Source organism: Tamandua tetradactyla, chromosome 5 (genome assembly GCF_023851605.1).
Source record: "Tamandua tetradactyla isolate mTamTet1 chromosome 5, mTamTet1.pri, whole genome shotgun sequence".
Taxonomy (NCBI): domain Eukaryota; kingdom Metazoa; phylum Chordata; class Mammalia; order Pilosa; family Myrmecophagidae; genus Tamandua; species Tamandua tetradactyla.
The window spans coordinates 70,735,367-70,757,100 of NC_135331.1; the positions used below are offsets into that span (position 1 = coordinate 70,735,367).

The 21,734-nt window shown below is 34.6% G+C and overlaps 1 protein-coding gene across 3 annotated transcripts in view; it reads right to left on the reverse strand.

Annotated features, from left to right (window-relative positions):
- The window catches only part of SPATA16 (spermatogenesis associated 16), a 271,504-nt gene that overhangs the window by 177,307 nt on the left and 72,463 nt on the right, over window positions 1–21,734 (reverse strand). For all 3 annotated transcript variants that reach the window (XM_077161061.1, XM_077161062.1, XM_077161063.1), the window contains one exon: window positions 5,415–5,560. In XM_077161061.1, the coding sequence (XP_077017176.1) occupies window positions 5,415–5,560 (146 nt within the window). The remainder of the gene's footprint in view (window positions 1–5,414; window positions 5,561–21,734) is intronic.

Sequence of the window (21,734 nt, forward strand, 5' to 3'; positions counted from 1 at the left end):
TTTGTAAAATTTCAGATTGGTCATCTGATGCACTTAAAAATAAAACATAATGATGATCTTCATTCTAGGATTTGCATGAAACTTTTCCTTTTGTAAACTGTTTTCGCATCTATGATATAATTTGACCCTTTTCCAAAGTGTTGAAGAAGGGATATAGTAACTATAGGGATATAGTAATTGTTCCTTGTTTAGGGATGTAGTAATTATCCCTCATGCAGAGAATGAGGCAAAGAGATATTAACTGACTTGTAAAGTCAAGGCTAGTCAGTGGTGTTGCAGGAATTCAAGTTCAAGCCTTTGGTGCAATACAAGGAAAATTACAGCTCATCTACTTTTCTATATTGCAATTATAGAATTAATGTATTTATTTTGCTCTCATTTTTGAAGGAAATTTTTGCTTCAAATATATAGATACAAAATTCCGGCTTGGACTGCATTTTTCTTTCTGCCCTTTAAAATTGTTTCATTGTATTTTGGTTTCCATTGTGTCCGATTAAAAGTCACTGTTATTTGAATCATCTGTCCCCTGTATGTAATGTGTTCTTTTTCTTTGGCTGCCTTTAAGATTTTCCCCTCATTTTGGGATTTTAGAAGTTTGATTAAGATGTACCTACATATTGTTCTTTTTGTATTTATCCTAATTGGGGTTTACTAGATTTTTTTATGAGTTGACTTTTTTTCCTTTTTTTTAAATCAAATTTTGGAAATTTCTAACAACTATTTTTTTTTATGTCCCAGTCTCTCTTTCCCCTCTACTGGGGTCTTCAGCTACATGCATGTTGGGCTGTTGCTACCATCCATGAGGAGGGCACTGAGGCACTGGTTAATTATTTTAAAAATCACTTTTTCTCTTTGTTGTTCTTATTTGATAATTTCTGTTGATTTGTTTTTAATGCTTTTTTCCATTAATAAAAAATGTCCATTTGTTTCTCTCTTATAATCTCTGTTTTTTTCCTAGAAATTCCCATTTCTTCATCCATTAGAATGATCTTTACCTTAAGGTTCTTGAACATATTTTTTCATAGCTGCTTTAAAATCCTAATCTGCTGATTCTTACATCTGTATTATCTTGAGGTCTGCTTCTATTTACTGCTTTTTTTCTTAATTATAAATCTCTTCCTACTTCTTTACATGTGCATTATTATTATTTTTATTATTATTTTGCTTTATGCTGGACATTATGGAAGACTGCTTATAGGAAGGCTGGATTATGATATCTTTCCTTGAAAACATGTCGATTTTTTTCCCTGGCAGTCTGTTAAACAGTGCATCCTTTAGTTCTAGTCAAGCTTGATTTTAGTCTTTGTTGAGGTGGGTCTATTTCGGTTTTGAGCTTAATCCTAGTATGTGGTCTTTTCTCTAGGTTGTGGATCTCACTCTTAAAACATGGCCTTTCTGGAACTTCAGCTGAATGCCTGCGGTGCTTCGTGAGAACTCCCCAACCTGGTACTCTAACTTCTCCAATCCAGTAGGCCCTCTGTATTTGCACCTAGCACTCAGTCCTTTGGCAGACAACCTCTGCTAGCCTCATGGAGTCTCAATCCTCACAGACATGGCTCAGACCTTGTCCTAGAACCTGTGGCAAATCTCCATGCGGGCTTCTGCTGCTCTTTACCATGTACAGCTGCATCTTTTTCGCCACTTTCCCCATAAATTACAGCTTCTTCTACAGCCTATTATTCTGATCTCAGCCTCCTCAGCTCAGGAAGCCCACATTTCAACCTGAGCTATGACTCCTTGAACTAGGGCAGGGAAAAAAACCCAAAAAGATGAGAAGAGTATGGGGCTCACTCTGTGTACTGTCCTTCTCCCAAAGATCACTGTCTTACTCTGACTGCGGTCCAATGCTTGAAAACAGGTGCCTTGAATATTTTGTTCAGTTTTTTAATTGTTTATGGCAGGAAGATAGGTCTAGTACCAGTATCACTCTCATGGCTGGAGTAAAAAATCCATACATTTAAATTTAATTTTCACTAAACCGAATGAGGTAATTCTTGTAGAGTAGATACCTTTATTATAACCCAATTACACAAAGAAGAAGACTCAGGATAAGCAGTAAGTGGGGGAATCAGAAACTAAACCTAACTGGTCAGATTTCAGACCCTTTGCTCTGACTCTATATACTATAGATATGCCTCTGAAACATTTCCTTCATATAATTTATCACACTATCTTATATATTTACTAATATTCATTTTTTTATTTGTTTTCGGTTGCTGCCTCTACTACAGGTATATAAACACCATGTCTTTCCCGTTTACAACTCTCTCCCCACCTGCTTAGCACAGAAACAGGTTTTCAGTGGGATTCCAAAAATATTTGTTGAATGAATGAAATGAATGTAGATGGGCCCTTTATAAACAATTTTTTAAATAGAATTTTTCCTACATATTTTATTTTTTTGCATGGACAGGCACTGGAAATCAAACCTGGGTCTCCGGCATGTTAAGCAAGAACTCTGACTACTGAGTGACCGTGGCCCACCCTTATATGTTTTAGACTTTATGCTCATCTTGTTTGTCACTTTATGGCACACAATTCTGCAACAAAAATAAAGAAATAAAAAAGCTGAAGGTAGAGAGAGTGTGCCAAAAAGTGATATGCATCATTAGAATCTTTACAATTATATACATCAAAATATAATTATATGATAGGAAAAGAGTGAAGCAGGATTAGTACTCTTGAGAAGATAGCAGCAATTAGAAATCAGTGTTTAGAAATGCTCAAAATACCTACCAATAAACAACAGCACTAGTCTGATGAAGTGAGCACAGAATTGATATGTTTGTCAGGTGAATTTAGGCATCACTTTTGGCTGAAATAAAAAATGTTTTTCTTTTTGATGTGATAAAATTCCACTTTAGAAATGTTATTAGAAGAAACAAAAGAAAAACCATCATTAATAATAGTTGTTTCTAGGGCTCTTTGTATCATTTGTTATCATTCTTAAAATGAATATGTAGATGATCAGTTTCGAAATGTATCTTTGTTGAATGTAAAACCAGAAAGTTGTGGTTCTTTAGTCTTCTATATGCCAAAACAATAGGAATTTATTTTATCAGAAGCAAAGCTACGGGACGGTTCTAGCTAATTTTAGTGTTAATGTGTCTCCTAAAGATATACAGTAGACCTCACATTTACATAAAATTAAAGAAAAGATGCTTCAGCAAATGCAAATAAATGCAAAAAAGGGACATTTTAATTTTGATCCATGATTAGTATCAACCACCACAATATGGTACTAATACAAAGGGAAAATTCTGCATGCAGTGTGTAACTAATAGTTGTAAGCTATAAGCTGAGGATCCTGGGTAATTTATTATTTTTTATTTTCAGAAATATATTTATTGATTATAATTCAAACTGTTTTTTAATCAGGGATCTTTAAAATATTTTAATATTAGCATCCTATGCATTGACATCTGAAGTTCTGCAATCTGACAAGTCCAGCAAGATGATTTATTTCACTTAGTACATTATTAATTATATGAATTGGCCGTTTAACCTCTATCGAATTGCACTTCCTACTAAGTGCTTATTAACTTAGAAACAAGCAGAAATTATTTTACATTAAAAAGGACATAAAAGTTAACCTTTACATAATAGGGAAGATAATTTTAATATTTACCATTATATATCTTCTCCTCAGTAATTGTCCTGGTCTTGAAAGATCATTTTTAGTTTTAAAACAGAAGCTTTCTATATCTGAATAGTGAGCCTATTGAACCTGATCCTTGTATCCTCAGCAGTTGTACCATCTTGTTGATACTATATTTGGATTATGTGGAATTTTTGGATCCTTCATTCACAGTACTTATTTTTAAGAATGTAGACATGACCATACTATTCAGAATCCTTTTTAAAAAATAAAAAATGATTAGAAAACCCACAAAACCCTTCTGATATCCAGGAGACATTTTCCTTGAAATGTAGGCCATTGCATGCAGCACCTTTTGCATGTAATGAAAGCCATGGAGAAGGTGGCATATTATTACTTTCTATACACCTCAAGTTGTTGTTGTTCATATATGTCTACTGATTTTCTGGGATAGCCCAATTTCAAATATTTTTCCCATTGTGCTCACTTAAGTATCTTGGAAAGTTCAATATTCTTGATGCACTGATTACATTTGCATGCTATGTTTTAAATACTGCCTCTTTCAAATGGAAATGGAACAAAATTCTTTGACAAAATATTTGTTCCGAAATTGGATTTGGAAACTATGGTTGCCTAAAATGTTTTCAGATAATAGAAATAGAGAGAGGGATTTTCTTTTGGTGTCAAAGGGAATCTGCTTTTAGGTTTTGTAGTTCCCTTAAGTGGGAAAATTTCTTTCAAATAAGTTATTCTATGAATTTAAAAGTTTCTCTTTCTTTCTTTCTTTCTTTTTTTTTTTTTTTTGTTCATCTTAAACCCCTGCTAGGTCTCCTTAGGGCTGTGAATAATCTCGGGTAGAACTTTAACATCCTAGCAGATGTGGGATTGCAAATGACTTTTACCATATTGGTACAAATCTCACTTTAATAGTGAGTTTTAACGGAACTCGTATTTATGGATCCCGGTGGTTATTAACAAAGCAAGCATTATGTTTCCATGTTGGCATTAGTTTTGCCATTTGTACAGAATGTGAAATCAGAGATGGGACAACATAAATGTTTTAGCTAAATTGCTCAAAATCAGGCAGGGAAGGATAGAGGCTCTATAATTCAAGGAAAGAGGTATTTGATAGGCATAGCAAAATTATTTCTGATCTCAATTAGAGCTCATTGTTACACAGGATGAGAGCATGGCATTTAGGAAAGAGGGCAGGCACAGGATAGGTACACTTTTGTGGAAGGAGCACGAGCTTGGAAAATCCTGGGATTCTAGGAAGCCATGAAATCACATGAAAATACAGAGTTCTAGAAATAGGAAAAGGAAACTTTAAGGACATAAATATAAAGCGTTTCACGCATTTGGCCAGCCGCAACACCGATAGCACCCTCTAATCAGTTATGCTGTCACCAGATATGCCGCAAGCTTTCTGTGTTTGCTCATGCTTTGAGTCAGAATTCTCTTCTACCTCTCCCCATCCATTCCACAGCTTTGAAAATCCTTACTCTTTATTACATCTCCCTTACTTACCTTATTCTCTTTCTCCTTTCTTCCTGCAGCCCTGTACCACTAGGTAATCTGCCTTTGTATTTTGCCCTGTTTTAAGAAGGGTAGTTTATGTACCTATTTCTTCCATTAGGCTATGGAGACCTCCTTTTGGTCTCTGTGCTTGTCTAGTGAAACATTGATCACGTACTGAATAAACGTGCTTTGTTTCTTCTTTAAGTTTAAATGAAATGGAGCTGATTGTACAAACCCACAGTGTACCCTCTGCTGGCACAGGTAGTACTTACTTAAGGCTATTAGTATTTCATCTTACCTATGTGCGTGATTCAGGGCAAGGTCGGGTTTTCTCATCCGTAGATAGCATGTAACCAGCTTTGTCTCGATGAAACTTGCCACGCTTGCTATATTCTCAGCAGATGCTTCAAATGGTTTTCCCAGAGCTGCCCCTTTGCTGCAAAGCTTTAAAAAATATATAGAACTTTAAATTCCCTGATACTTTTGGCATACAATTTATCTTTTAAATAGGCAAAACATATATATGTACACATACTTTTTCTAAACTGCAAGTAAAATATTAATATTTTGATTGTAAATTAAACAAATTGTTCCTGTTTACTATTATATGACTATAATAAAAAAAGTAGAACATTTTTACTGTAAAATGCTTCCTGTACAATATTTTTTAAAGCATGATAAATTTTAAAAGAGTACTATTTGCTAAGGATGTCTTTTAAAAATAAAGCACACAATAAGCAAAGATATTAACAGAAAACCAGGTATAAATCATATTAAATACCAGTGATTTTATGAAAACCCAGCTGAGCAATGCTGTAGCACACTATCAAGTTTGATTTAATATAATAAGAGGTATCGGAAGTAAACTCTTAGGAGCCATTAACATGATCGGTGATTAATTTGAGTCTGAATCATATTCTCTAGGATGTTATTTAAAGAAAAGAAGTGAAAGTTTATTAGAATTTATTGGCAGAGGCCATAGGATATGAAAAACATGGCAAGAATGTGGAATTCTTAATAAAAATTCCAGGAAGTCGATGGTTTCTGGGTACTATACATATACTGGAGATGAAGAAAATAATTAAATTTCTGGAGGACCCCAAACATTCAAAAATGTCAATATTAGGACAACGGTAGATCAGTCCATTTCTGCCCCCCTCAGAATTTCCCACTATTCATTGGAATTAAGGCTTGGGGGAAGCAGGAACCCACCTTTGATTTAGTGAGCTCTTTTGGTTTATATACTTCCTGGCTGTGCATATACTGGGGCCATTTTCTCACAGAGGACAGTAGTGTTTTTAGTTAATTCTTATTTACATAAACCTTAATGTACGTTTTTTTGTATTATAAAGAAAAAAATGTCTTGTGTCCTTATTTAGATGATATAATTTAAACTAATTTTTCTTTTATAGATTAATCTTGAGACTGACTTTTCACTTGCATTAATATTGTTAATTATACACTTTCTAAAAGTTTAAATGGGTGTTGAAGAAGGGCTATGTTCTATTCTAAAACACAGGTCCCTTCTTAGTTTTATAGGGAAGTTAGGTTTCCAGAATCTAGAGCTCTCTGTTTAATTATTGTGTTTTTTTTTTTTGGCATGGGCAGGCACCGGGAATCAAACCCAGGTGTCCAGCATGGCAGGCGAGTATTCCACCACTGAGTCACTGTCACACTGCCCTATCGTGGTTTTAATTGTTAGTTACCTAATACTATCATTTTCACTTGGATATCCTGTCAATTCTTGGGGTTCCTCTTTTTAAAATTCTTCTCTAACTTGACGGGAAATGGTATTTAATTTATTCAGGTAAATATTTATTGAACGTCTACTACCGTATGCCAGAGAAAAGAATTTGCTGCCTTTGCATTTTTATTTACATTAAGTAGCCCTTTTTACATAAGTTTTGCCATTTTTAATTCTACCTTCAATTCTTGTTTTCCACTCCTTGCCTATTTCCACTGGCAGATTAATCTGTTTCTTATGATGAGTTCTTTAGATTTATAAGCTATATATACTTTTCCCGTCAAAACTGTATGTACATGATCATACAAAAGTTTCTCTTCCCCTCCCTCTCAATTTATCATCCAGAAAAGACAGTGAACTTTTATTTGTACTCTAATAAAAGCTCTAAGAGTAGGTGCTATAGAGCCCTTCTATCTATCTATCTATCTATCTATCTATCTATCTATCTATCTATCTATCTATTATTATTATTATTATTTTGAAAAATAACAACAAAGACCATTTTGGAGGCTACAGTGGAAGTAACCTCTGTCAATGCTAACTTTGGATGCTTGTATAAAGATCACCTTCATAGACTTAGTTATAAAGAACATTAAATATTTAACACAGATTTAGTACGTATTCCTATGAGTCGGTCCTCACAAATGTCAGTGTGGTCGAAACAGACCTTAAAATACCACTCCAAACCGCATTATGCTGGTGTCAGGTACCGTAGCAATAATAGAAAACAAACACCACTATAGTATGAACATGGCAACTTGAGACGGTATCTCCCCTCTTCTCCCAATCTGGTCCCAGAAGAGTCAGAAAAAATCTGAACACACAGATTTCCATAAAAAGGTTTCTGTGTGACAGTTCTTTATAAAGCTCGAATCAGTAGAAAACAGAATGAGTAGAAACCACAGTTTTATTTCTTAATACCTCATGGCACTAACCTTCTAAACCTACTTGTTCAATTTCATCTTCTAAATAGGCATTTTTTTCAAGCTTTAAACCTCCTGGATTCTTCAAACAAAATTGTGTTCAAACAAAAATGAAACAAACAAATCATACATAATACAAATTCCTTGACCCCTCCTATCTGTGTTATTCCCTTATGTGATTTTGCAGACGAGTCTCCTTTCTCAGGTAAACTTCCTGTGGGGTGAACAGGGAGGCCGTTTTGGGAGTGGCTTTCCTGCTTCTCTGAGGACAGTCCTACCCTTTGTGACAAGAGGAAGCCAACCCAGACGTTTGAATTTAACAGTACTAAAGGCTTTGTCTGTGAACGCCGAGGGAAGGTGGAGAATAAATGGCTGGTGTTCTAATGTCTGCAATATTCTCCACTTCTGTGAGATTCAAGGCCAGTAAAAGAATAAAAGTGGTCAATTTTAATAAAGGGCATATTCAATAAAACCAAACAATAAGACAACAGTGAAACCCAAGGATAATTTTCCAATTCTCATTAAAATGCGAAAACAGTGAGTAGATCTCCTGTGAGTAGATTGCATGAATACTTGTGGTGCTTTTGATTTATCAGTCAAGTACTGGAAGATTGAGGACGTTTCTGGTTTTATCAAAGTCTATTTTACTTATTCTTGCCAAAATTGTACATCATTGAAATAGGCTTTGCAATAAGGCAAATTGTAAAATACACCAAAGTAAATGTAGAATTCTAAGTACACATGGAAACTGTCTATATAAAATACTGGTGTCAGGATTATAAAAATATTCTGTAGATTTTCCTAATGTTTAAAATTTCCATCAGACATTTGGAGATGTACTGATTGAGAAGTTAATTCTCCAAAAATGAAGGACATTAAAGATGCATGAATTTATTTGAATGTAGAAAGGATGACATTGTATGACTCACAGTTTTCTAAAATTATACACAAAGTCTTAGTGAAAAAAGGTCATGGGAAACAACAGCATCAACAAAAATAAATAAATAAAAAGGTCATGGAAATAAGGAAATGGACACTTTGCAACTACCTTATGTATCAATGAAAAGAATCTGAATTAGAAAGAATAAAATTGTGTGTTAGTTTTTTATTTCAAAAGGAAAGAAAATATTTTTGAATAAAGTATGGCCCAATTAAAAGCCTAATATTTGAGGGAAAATGCAGCCAATGAGTATAGTTATCGGTGTGAAGAGAAGTTACATATTAAAAATATTTCAGTAATACATTAGAATCATGAGCTCAAATTATAAGGAAAAACATATTTTATTAAAAAATTCATAATTTTCTGAGAGTGAGATGGTAATTATACTTTGGCGTTATAAAACACTTTTTCTTAGATGACTCAATGTTCTTTTATGAGATAAATATTGTCTATTTTTAGAATTTGGTACAAAGGGACTCCAATGTTTTGTTTAAAAGCACAAATAAAAATAACAAAACATAATAATAGCAGAAAAATATTAAAATTAAATATTTTATTGTGATTCCCATTCTTAAAATGCACCCACACATTTTTCTTTGCTTAGAATCATCATTAGCGAGATTGATATTGCTAATTTTTACATTACATGGTGAGCATTTTCCCTTTATATTCCTGGGAGAAAATTTTGAGTGGTTCCTGGAGATCCTCTAGGAGAGAACAGTGAATCTCAAAGATGTAGCATTAATTGAGTTACCAAACATCTACAAACAAGGACATATGCCATCTATCCAACATAATAAATTTTAAAAGTTATTATGCTATTTTTGGAAATTACCAAAAAAATATAATGAGGGAGAGAAAGTTACCCATAATCCTGTCATTATATCCAATTGCCATTAATTTTTGTCACACTTTCTTCTGCACTTTATCATGTTTTGTATCTCAATAAAGATTTATACTGTATATAATTTTATACTGCTTTTTTCTTTTATATTTTCAATTAAAGGTGAAAACATGTTCATTAAAAATAATCATCTTACAATTATGTTTGGGACTTTAATATCTCCCTCTTACCAATTGTTAGGACTACTCGACAGAAAATTAGGAAGAATTTAGTTGCCATATATAGAATATTTTACCCAATAACGGCAGAATACACACTTTTCTCACAAGCCCATGGAAAAGTCAGCAATATAGACCATAAGACAAACCTCAACAAATTGAAAAGGACTGAAAACATACAGAATATGTTCTCTGACCATAATAGAAACAAAGCTCATCAGTAAGAACAATCCAATCTGAAAGTGGGTGTTTTGGTTTGTTAAAGCTGCTGGAATACAATATACAAGAAATGAACTGGCTTTTACCAAGGAGATTTATTAGGTTACAGATTGACAGTTCTAAGACCATGAAAGTGTGCAAATTAAGGCATCAGGAGGAAGACACCTTCTCTCAGGAAAGGCTGCTGGCATCCAGGGTTTTCTGTCCCATGGGAAGGCATATGGTGAATGTCTGTTGATCCTTCTCTCCAAAATGTCTCTGGGCTCTGTGGGTTCTTGCTTGCTTCTCTCAGGGTATTTCTGTGTATGTTCTCTTTCTCTAAGAACTCTCTTAAAGGACTCCAGTAAAAGGATTAAGACCTACATTGAATTGGGTGAGTCACATTTCCTTGGAAACAACCCAGTCCAAAGGTCCCACCCACAATAGGTCTGCCACCACAGGGACGGAATAAAAGAACATAGTCTTTTCTTGGGTCCTGCCATGGTCAGGTTCATGTGTCAACTTGGCCAGGTGGTGGTACCTGTGTGTCTGGTTGGGCAAGTGGTGGCCTGTGTCTGTTGAGATGAGAACATTTCATAGAATTAAATCGTGATCATGTTGGCTACATCCACAGCTGATTCCATTTGTAATGGACAGCATCTTCTTTAATGAGTGATGCTTAATCCAATCACTGGAAGCCTATTAAGGAGAATTCAGAAGAGAATTCAGAAGCAGAATTCTTCCTGCTTCGGCCGGCGAACCTCTCCTATGAAGTTCATCCAGACCTTCCATTGGAATTGTCAGCTTCACAGTCTGCCCTACAGATTTTGCACTTTGCATTCCCACAGTTACGTGAGACACTTTTATAAATTTTATATTTGTGAGTATTTCCTATTGATTCTGTTTCTCTAGAGAACCCTAACTAATACAGATATGAAACAGGTTCAAAGGAGCACACACACTATGGAATCCTACTCAGCAATTAGAAGGAGCAAACTATTGATACATGCGACAACTGGAATGTATCAGTGGGGAATTATGACAAGTGAGAAAACCAATCCAATTTATAGAACACTCTCAAAGTGACAATATTATAGGAATGGACAAGAGTTGGTGGTTGCAAGGGTGTAGGGATGGGGTGGGGGTTGTGGTTATAAAGAGGCAACAGCAGAGAGTCCTTTTGGTGCTGGAACTGTTCTGTGTCTTGACTTTAGTGGGTGGATAGATGAAATCACATGTCATTAAATTTTACAAAATGAAATACACACACGCACACACATGAGTGCCAGTAAACGCTGGAGAAATCTGAATAAGATCGTCAGATTGTATCAATTTTCATATACTGGTGGTGATATTGCACTATAGCTTTGCAAGAGATTACCTTTGAGAGAAACTGCATAAAGGGTACATGGGCTTTTCTGTATTATTTCATACACCTGCATGTGAATCTACTGTTACACAAAATTAAAAGTTTAATTTAAAAATAAGGTTGATATTTAGGTGGCTTTCATTTCTTCTTTTGATTATTTTTTAAAGGACAAATACAATCAATGCTTAACTTGGTTTTGAATCAAAAAACAAATCATATTTGTATGGAAGAGGTTTCTAAAGGGCTTTTCTGTGCTAAATTATAGACTAATTCCTGTAATAAGTTTTAACAACTCATGATGAGGTCTGCTTTGAAATTTCATTCAGAAGCCATCAGGAAAGGAGGCACCAGCACCCATTCTTGTGGTCAGTTAGTTGTTTTAGGACATTTTTCATGAGACGAAGACTGCATTTAGTGATATTTATAGAGGAAGGTTGGCCAGTCCTTTTGTAAAGTGACTTTATTATTTTTGGATTTATTTCTTAATCATCTTTCAGTTTGCTAGCACTCACTTCCAAGTAATTTTTTCAAGAAGAGGACATGTGTATGGTAGCTTTTCTGAGAGCAGGGATAGCTGAAGATGTGTTTTTGCTGACTTGATACATGTACGTGAACCTGGCTAAGTATACAATTTTTGGACATAAGTAATTTCTCTGTAAATATGTATATCTCCGTTTATATTCTGGTACTTAGCATTGCAAAGAAGGGCAAACATAATCTAGTTTTAAATGAAGCTAGACATCATTTAAGATAATTCCTGTGTTGACACTTCTGTCTGTTTCCCAAGCATGGAATATTTTTTCTTTGCTCTTATGATTAAAAATTACAGCTACCATGAGTCCACATGTGTGTGCCCAGAAAAGGCAAGTTGTTTGTGTGTTTGCATTCTTGTGTATTTTTCTTTTCATTTTAGAAAAGATTTCTTCAGTTATATCTTTGGTTAGTGGTCCTATTACAACAGTCCTGGTTTCTTTCACAAGAAAGCAATTCTTAATTTGCATCTTTTGTTTCTGTTCTCATCTACTAGGATCTCCTTGATTTTTTCCTGCTTTCCAGGAGGGTGTCTAAAAGATTGCCTGCTACATCATTGCTTTTATGTTCTCCAGAATTAACAGTACCATGTCTTCTTAAAAACTATTGTTTCTTATTAATTTTTTATCAGAGAAACTTAAGTTCACATAACAATCATTCAGAGAATGCTGAGTTGCCAAATGTAACCTCTTGCACATGCAGTTTTCCTTATTGTTAACAATTTGAATTAGTGGGTTATCTTTGCTACAACTGATGAAACATTATAGTTTTATTTTAGTATTAACTATAGTTTACATTAGGGTTCACTGTTTGCATAGTATAGGCCTATGGGTTTTTTTAAAATGTTTATTCTAGTAACATCCATACAGCCTAAAATTTCCCTTTTTAATGTCATTAAAATATATAATTTAGTGGTGTTAATTATGTTCACAATGTTGTGCTACCATCACCACCATCCATCGCCAAGGCTGTTCCATCGTCCCAAACATTTATGCTGTAGTACCGGTTTAGCATGAACTCATTCCCCACCCCACACTGACACCTGATAACCTGTGTTCTGGTTTCTGACTCTGAATTTGTATTTTAATTAGTTCATGTCAGTGAGATCATACAATAATTGTCCTTTTGTGTCTGTCTTATTACATTCAATAAGATGTCTTCAAGACTCATCTACATTGTGCATAAATCAGAACCTCATTCCTCTATATGGCTGAACAATATTCCCTTGTGGGTGTGTACCACATTTTGTTCATCTATCTATCTGTGGATGGACACATGAGTTGTTTCCATCTTTTGGTAATTGTGAAAAATATTGCTATGAACACTGGTGTGCAATTATCTGTTCAAATCTCAGTTTTCAATTCTTTGGCTATATAACTGGAAGTAGGATTGCTAGGTCCTTTGGTAATTCTGTAGTTAACTTTATGATGAACTGCCAAACTGCACCATTTTATATTCCCACCAACAGTGAATGAATTTTCATATTTCTCCACATCTCTCCAGCACTTATTTATTTTTTTAAATAGTAGCCATTCCAGTAGGTGTGAAATGGTATCTCATTGTGCTTTTGATTTGCATTTCCCTAATGACTAATGATGTTAAGTATCTTTTCATGTGCTTATTAGCCATTTGTATGTTCTTGTAGAAATGTCTTTTTAATTTGGTTATTTTCTTTTTCTTGTTGATTTGTAGGATTTCTTTAATATTCTTGATATTAAATACTTATTGTATATGTCGTTACCAAATATTTTCTGCCATTATATGGGTTTTCTTTCTTTTTTTTTTTTTCACTTTCATGATGAAGTTCACTGGTGCACAAAAATTTTTAACATTGATGAACTCCAATTTCTTTATTTTTTTTTCTTTTGCTCATTCTTTTAGTACAAAGTCTGTGAAACCATTGCCTAACACAAGGTCCTGAAGATGATTCCCTATGTTTTCTTCTATAAGTTTTATAGTTTGGGTTCTTATATTTAGATCTTTGATCCATTTGAGTTCGTTTTTTATACAGCATGAAGTAGGGGTACACCTTCATTCTTTTGCACATGGATTTTCAGTTTACCTAGCACCATTTTTGGAAAAGATTATTCTTTCCTTATTGAGTGGATTTGGGACCCTTGTCAAAAATCAGTTGAATACTATGGTCCAACCATAGTAGGGGAATAAAGGGTAAGGGAGGATTTGGGTTTTATTTTTTATTCTTACTTTTGTTATGGAGTAATGAAAATGTTCTAAAATCAATCATGGAGATGTATGCAGAACTATGTGATGATACTGTGAGCCAGTGGTTGTATTTACATTTTGGATGGTCTATGTGGTGTGTAAATATATCTCAATAAATTTGACAAAAAATCAATTGGCCATAGTTATGTAGTTATTTCTGAATTCTTAATTTGATTCCATTAGTCCATATATATGTCCCTGTACTGTTCCAGGCTGTTTTGATCATGGTAGCTTTGATTTTCTTATGTTGATCCTCTCTTGCATCACAGAGATAAATCCCATTTGATCATGGTGTATAATTCTTTTAAACTGCTGTTGGATATGGTTTGTTAGTATTTTGTTGAAGATTTTTGTATCCATATCCTTAAGAAATGTTGGCCTGTAATTTCCTTTCCTTGTGGTGTCTTATCTATGGCTTTGATATGAGGGTGGTGTTGGCCTCAGAGAATGAGTTAGGGACACTGTTCCCTCCCCTTCAATTTTTTTGAGGAGTTCAAGCAGATAAGAGTTAATTCCTCTTAGGGTATTTGTTAAAATGTACCTGAGAAGCCATCTGGTCTTGGGCTTTTCACTGTTGGGAGGTTTTTGTTTACAGATTCAATCTCTTTACTAGATAGTGATCTGTTAAGATCTTTAATTTGTTCTTGAGTCAGCATACATAATTTGTCTGTGTTTCTAGGAATTTGTCCATTTCATCTAGGTTATCTCATTTGTTGGTATATCGGTTGTTCACAGTCTCCTATTATAGTTCATTTTATTTCTGTGTGGCTGATAGTAATGCACCCCCCCTTTCATTTATGTGTGAGTCTAGCTAAATGACACCAAATTTTGATGTCAGTGATTCTATTGTTTTTTATTCTCCATTTCAATGATCTCCTGCTCTAATGTTTGTTATTTCCTGCCTTCTGCTTTCTTTGATTTTAGTTTGCTCCTATTTTTCTTGTTCCTTCAGTTCTGAGATTAGATCTCTGAATTGAGATCTTTCATATTTTTAATATAGATATTCAGAGGTATAAATTTCCTTCTCAACACTGTCTTTGCCACCTCCCACAAGTATCATGTCGCGTTTTCACTTCCATTCTTCTCAAGATATTTCCTAATTTCCCTCATGATTTCATCTTTGATTTATTGGTCATCTAAAGGTGTGTTAATTTCCACATATTTATGACTGTTCCAATTCTCCCTCTGCTATTTTTCAAAGATGCTGTGAGGAGTGGTACAATGGAGTGTGCTACACTGCCATCTTGTTTGATCAGAACTCGCTATACTTTTAATAAAAGCAATAGTAATAATAATTTTAATTGCCAGCAGTTGAATAGTGTTTACTTGGTTAGAAACATTTTTCCAAGTTTCTATGTGTATTACATCTTTTAATATGTAATATAATATAAGAAAGTATTTCCCTGCTTATTTTATGGGGAACTGAAGCTCAAAGAGTGTAAGTAATTCACTTGAGACCATGGAGTTAGTAAATTGAATTTATACCTACATGTCTGGTCCCAAAGCATGTGCCTTTCACACCAGTGCTACACAGTGTCATCCCATAAGCTACTGATCCATGATGAAATAAGTACAGAAGCAGAGAGTATTTAGAAACTCTTATAGCAATTTGAAGAGAAATGTTTTATTTGTTGAATGACAATTTACAAAAATTATGTTGTATGTCTTATGTTTACTTTATTTTCCTACTAAACATTTTTGCTGTATTCAATAAAGCATCAGTCCACAACAGAATGAGAAAACAAAACAGAACAAAACAAAACAAAAACTGACTCTTCACCACAGAAAGTGAAATTAACTGCACTAAACTATGCATCTAGATATTTAGGTAGTTTAAAAAGTATAAAGAAGAAAAAATTCACAATTCTGCTTTTAAAAAAAGCTACTCTATTATTAAATAATGATCACTTAGATAGTTGTGGGGATATATCTATATATCCATCTCTCTCTCTTTCCCTATACATGCATACATATATATATATATGGATATACAGATTACATATGTATATGTAATCTGTATATCCATATCTCTGTCTATCATCTACAATCACCATCATCTATTATTCCCTTTATAAAACTAAAATTATCATCCACATATCATCTAACCTATTTTTTGTTTGTTGCTCTGAATATATCATAGACATTTCCATGTCAATAAATATAGATTTACACCTAACATTTAAAATGGCTTCATAATTTTACTGGCTTCCCATTTAGATTCTAGTGAGAAATTTCTCTAGTGACACAGAAAGTTTTTAATACTATAAATAATGTACACTGAACAGGCTTGTATATTCATCTTTGCACACATATTTGATGATTTTCTGTTACGGTCTATTTACTTTAATGTATTCCTATATATTGTAATTGCCAAGTCAGGAGTACACAATTCAACCAAAAATACTTTATATATTATGTATAAAAGTTTTATAGTTTTACCAACAAAGTATGAAAATTCTTGTTTCTCTACACCCTTAGCTGTACTAGATATTAGCAATGTTTTAAATCTATTTAGACTTTGCTAATCAGAGATGTAAAAATGGCACTTCATCTTAATTTATTTAGTAGCTGCACTGGTTTGAAACTGGTGTGTACTCCAGAAAGCCATGTTCTTTTAGTCCAATGTTGTGGGGGTAGATCTATTGTTGGGTGGGACCTCTTGATTGGGTTGTTTCTATGGAGATGTGACCCACCCAATTGTTGGTTGGACCTTCTGATTAGGTTACTTCCATGGAGAGGTGACCCTGTCCATTGAAGGTTGGTCTTAATTGGCTTGCTGGAGTCTTTTAAGCCCATTTTTGGAGAAAGCATAGACAGAGAGAGATACTTGGAGATGGAGGTAGAAAAATGCCCCAGGAGATACCAAGCTAAGAGATGAAATGCAGAGTTTGTCCTGGAGAAGCTAAGAAAGGATCCACAGGTGCTTAGAGAGGAAGACACTGTAATCAGAAACTGAAAGCAACAGAAACCAGAGCAAGGACCAATAAATGCTGGACATATTCCTTCCCATGTTACAGAGATGTCCCAGATGCCACTAGCTGTTCTTCAGAGTCAAAGTATCTTTCTAAGGATGCCTTAATTTGGAAGTTTTCATGGCCTTAGAATTGTAAATTTTTATCCTAATAAATCTCCTTTGTAAAAGCTAATCTATTTCTTGTATATTGCAATCTGGCAACTTTAGCAAATCGAAACAGTGACTCAACCTCATATCTATTGGGTAGTTGTATTTACATGTGTATACTATTTGTTCATGCATCTTATTCATTTTTCAATTGTGTTGTTATTCTAATACTTATTGACTTATTTTCATTTAGTAAATACATAATCAGATTTTTCCACAAATATGTAACTTATTTTGAGTTATGTGTGTCATGTGTTTGAATCAGGCTTATCACAGCTTTGTAAAGCAAACTGGAGTTTCCCATCTCTTTCAATGCTTTGGGATATTTTGAAATAAATAGTTGAAGAAATCTGTGCCCATCTGCTTTCACTTCTTTTTTCTTTTCCTTACTTGATTATTGTTCTGTTCAGATTATTGCTCTTTTAATGTTTTGCATCATCTTTGCTAATTTACATTTTCCTAGGAAATCATCAGGTTCATTCGGATTTTAAAACTGTCATTATGGTGGTCCTGGAAAGTTTTAAATGCCTATGTACTCAGTGGCATCATCCCCTCTCTCATTCCAAGTACTATGCATGTGTGTTTTTGCTACTTAATCTTAACTAGGCCATCAGAAGTTTGATTATTTTGTTTTCTCTAAAAATAAAATCTCTTACTTTAATTTATTCTACAATTCTTCTTTCTAATTCATTAATTTTGGTTTTCATCTTGGCTAGGTGATTATTTTTTTTCTCTTGTTTTCTTTAGGGTTGTTTTTTTGTGATTCTTTTTCCTAATGTCTTTAGTTGGATACTTAACTCATTTACTTTATTTTTCTTATACATGTTTTTGTATGCTTCTGTGTTTTACTTAGAAAAATCTTCATAACTTTTTTTTCTATGTCTTTTGCCAAGAGCTACTTGAGAAAGTGTGGGCTTCTTCTTTAAAACTCTACCATCTGCTTTTCTTAGTTACTTGTGAGACTATACCTTTTTTGCGTATTTGTCAGTCATTTATATTTCATTATTTGTGGATTGTCTTTTCAGGTCCTTTACTATTTATCATCTATGTTTTTGCTGTTTTTCCTGTCGATTTCTATGACCTCTGTCATGGAAGCCTGGGGTTCTTGCATGTTCTATTTTTCATCCATCTTAGTTTGCCACGGATGCTATGACCAATATCACACATTGGTCGGCTTAACCAATAGGAATTTATTGACTCAAGGTTTTGGAGGCTGGAAATCCAAAATCAGGGTGTCAGCAAGACCATGCTTTTTCCATAGAGTTCTGATGATGGTGAACCTCTATCACATGATGATCTCTTTCTCTGGCTTCTCCTACTTCTGACTTCTACTTTCATGTCCTGTTTCCTTTGCTTATAAGGACTTTATCCATATTGAATTGAACCTGCCCTCATTCAGTTTGGCCATACCTTAACTGATTAAACATCTTCTTAAGTTCCATTTATAAATGGATTAACAACTATAAGCCCAGGGGTTAGGATATGAACATGTCTTTCATGGGGGACATACTTAAATCTCAACAACAGCCAACAGAATTGAACTGCTTTGTAGACCTGCATTTACCTTATATGGTGGCCCTTTACAGGTGTTGTGACAGCAGAAGACTGATGTTAAGGGACACTTCTTTACTCCATGAGACAAATACACCTGTCTGAAAACAAAGTCAATGTAAAAGAAAGAAGAACCAAACATAGAGGACTGAAAAGCCCAAGACTGAATCTTAATAATTTCATGGGAAGTTCTCTTTTCTCTACATCTGGCCCATTGTCTTAAGCTATACTATTATTAAATTTGCTTCATCTTTCAAAGTATTTATTGTCTGTTTGAAATTCAGTAGACCTCATTTCAATGATTTTCTTACAGAAAATATGACTTTTGGATTCCTCTTGAGTTTACTGTTTCCCTCTTTTCACCATGTAGAACCCTTGTAAAGTTAGCTTTTTGTCTCCCTGTCTTCATATAAAAAGAGATTGACCCAGGCTAAATGTTTGCTAATAGACTAGATTGGCATTTTCTTTCTTTGCTCTTCTTTCAGTTTCTACAGATGTGGCTAGATTTTATACACAGAACTTTCTTTGCCAATTGCATCGGAAATCCATCTTCTAGAGTTCACTGTCTTTCTTTCACAATCTCTTCTTATCAACTTCATATCCCGAGATGCAGTACATCACTGCTTAGCCATTTATATCTCTGCTGTGTTTAATGAAATTAGCATTTATGAATGCATATGCAAAGAGAAATACTTCTAGTGGCATTACTTAGGACAGGAAATAGCACTGAGAGCTCCAGAAATGAGCCCTTGAGCAGAAAAGGAAGATGGCTGGCATTCTGGTTGCAAAAGGCCCTGTGTCTCTGAGTTGGACACGCAACGAGAATAGATTTTTATCAGCTCTCCCTCCTTAGCACTAATCCTCTCTTGTTTGGAAAATTCCATGTAGTGTCTAGTTGATCTTACTTTTGCAGTTATCCTACTTTTTATGTGCTTTAAGGCATACAGAGAGATGTGTCTTAGGCGCATTAGCCACCATCCTAACCCGGAAGTTCCACAATGAGATCTTTAAAAATCTTTTTTAGATACCAAACTAAATGCTCAGACTGCAAGGACCTGGTAACTAAGAGTTCTCAATTTCAATAAATATCTTTTATACTCTCTCAACAGAGTGGAAAGAAATTCTATATTGTAGAATAACACCCACTGGTTTTAAATTTTCTAACATCTTTTTATGTGAAGGAGGAATGAATCAGAGCTCATCACTTTTAACTTTCTACCTGGTTCCACATAGATCCACTAAAGTGTCTCCCTAGAAGAGACAGAGTATATAGGGCTAAGAGATGCAGAGAATTATGTTCACATATCAAAGAACTTAGAAGTACCACCAGGGATTCAAGAGAAATGCTTTTCAGCCAAGTAGGCCATGCTGTGACCTCTATTAATTTTATGGGAATTGGAGAAGTGAGGTTACTCCCTGGGTGACAAGCTGTTGAATGACAGTGAAAAGTAATTAATCACTCCTACTCCTATTTGTTAAAATAGCTGTGCTTCAGTCATTTCTTAATTCTGAATAGCCTTAGAATAGAGGTGTGGCCACAGTGGGTTCATTCTACCATGTTTCACCTTGATCCAACAAGTGTGTAATTTGCTTAGGCTCTGAAGCATGTAGTGATACACATTAACCTTGAGTATTTTTCAGGGATACCCCTAAACTCCAGCTATCTGCTGTGTAAAGCAGATTGGGAATATGGCAGGAGTGATGAATTAATAGAATAAATCTTTCTTTCTTCTTGCCCCTGCATCAACTCGTAAAGGTAGTGGTATTTAAATGAAGAAAATGTTAACAGCATGTTTATTTTAAGGTAGTTTATTATATTATAAAGTAAATATTTGATCACTTACAAATTCAGATTTTGTACAATTATTAGAGTAGCTACCAGTACAAGAGTAGCATTGAGTGCAGACTTTGTGTTGGGTATTGTGCTAAGCCTTTCATATATAGTATCCCATTCAATATTACCGTTTATGGAGAGTGTCTCATTAAATATTATTACTCTTCATTTACATGTGAGAAAATTGGATTTAAGAGAGGGCACCAGAAGATCAGATAGTTTAGTACTAGATCTATCACCTCGAGCCTATGTTCTTTATTAGATAGTGTGTTAGGGTTCTCCAGAGGTATTTATGTTAATGTTATAAGGCTTATTACAGCAATTGGCTCAAGTGACTATGGGGAATGGCAAATTCCATAGAGGAGGCCATAAATTGGAAACACTGTGGAAGGATTATATGTATTCTCCAGGAGAAGCTGGTTGGTTGAGGAGAAGGAAAAATTCTTTCTGACTGCTAAAATCATCAGTTCTCCTTTTAGGGGCCTTAACTAATTGGATGACACTTCTCTCACTACTGAAGGCAATCTCCTTTATTGATTGTAGATGTAGCCAGCCATCGATCAACTGACTAATGATTTAAATTCATGAAATACCCTCACAGTAACAATCCAGCTGATGCGTGCTTGACCAAGCAACTGGACACCATAACCTAGCCAAGTTGACACATGAAATTAACCAATTGACTCCTCAACTGGCCATTAATGTTAGTCACAGTCAAATCTTTGGAAGACCAGTCTGAGTCCTAACAGTCATCATTAACTCTGATACTTTATTTACAACCACTTGTTTTGTGTGTGTGTGTACTACCATTGGACTACAATAACAGAAATACAAGGAGATATAGAAAAGAGAAAAAGGAAGAGATAAGCATTTATTGAGCAACCAGGCACTTTCACATACGTTAATCACTTAATCCCTGCAATCATCCATTTTACAGAGGAAGTAGAAAGTTAACTGACTCAAGAAGCAGAGGACTTTAGAACATGTAGAAGTGGAGAGAAGGAGTAGATGGTGTATAAGGATGACAAAAAAGGGGGGTGGAGGTGCTCTAAGGAGAAAGAGAGTGCAGTTCTTATCAAGATCACAGGGGTCCTTGTCCAGGGCCAGTTAGAAAGGCCCTGA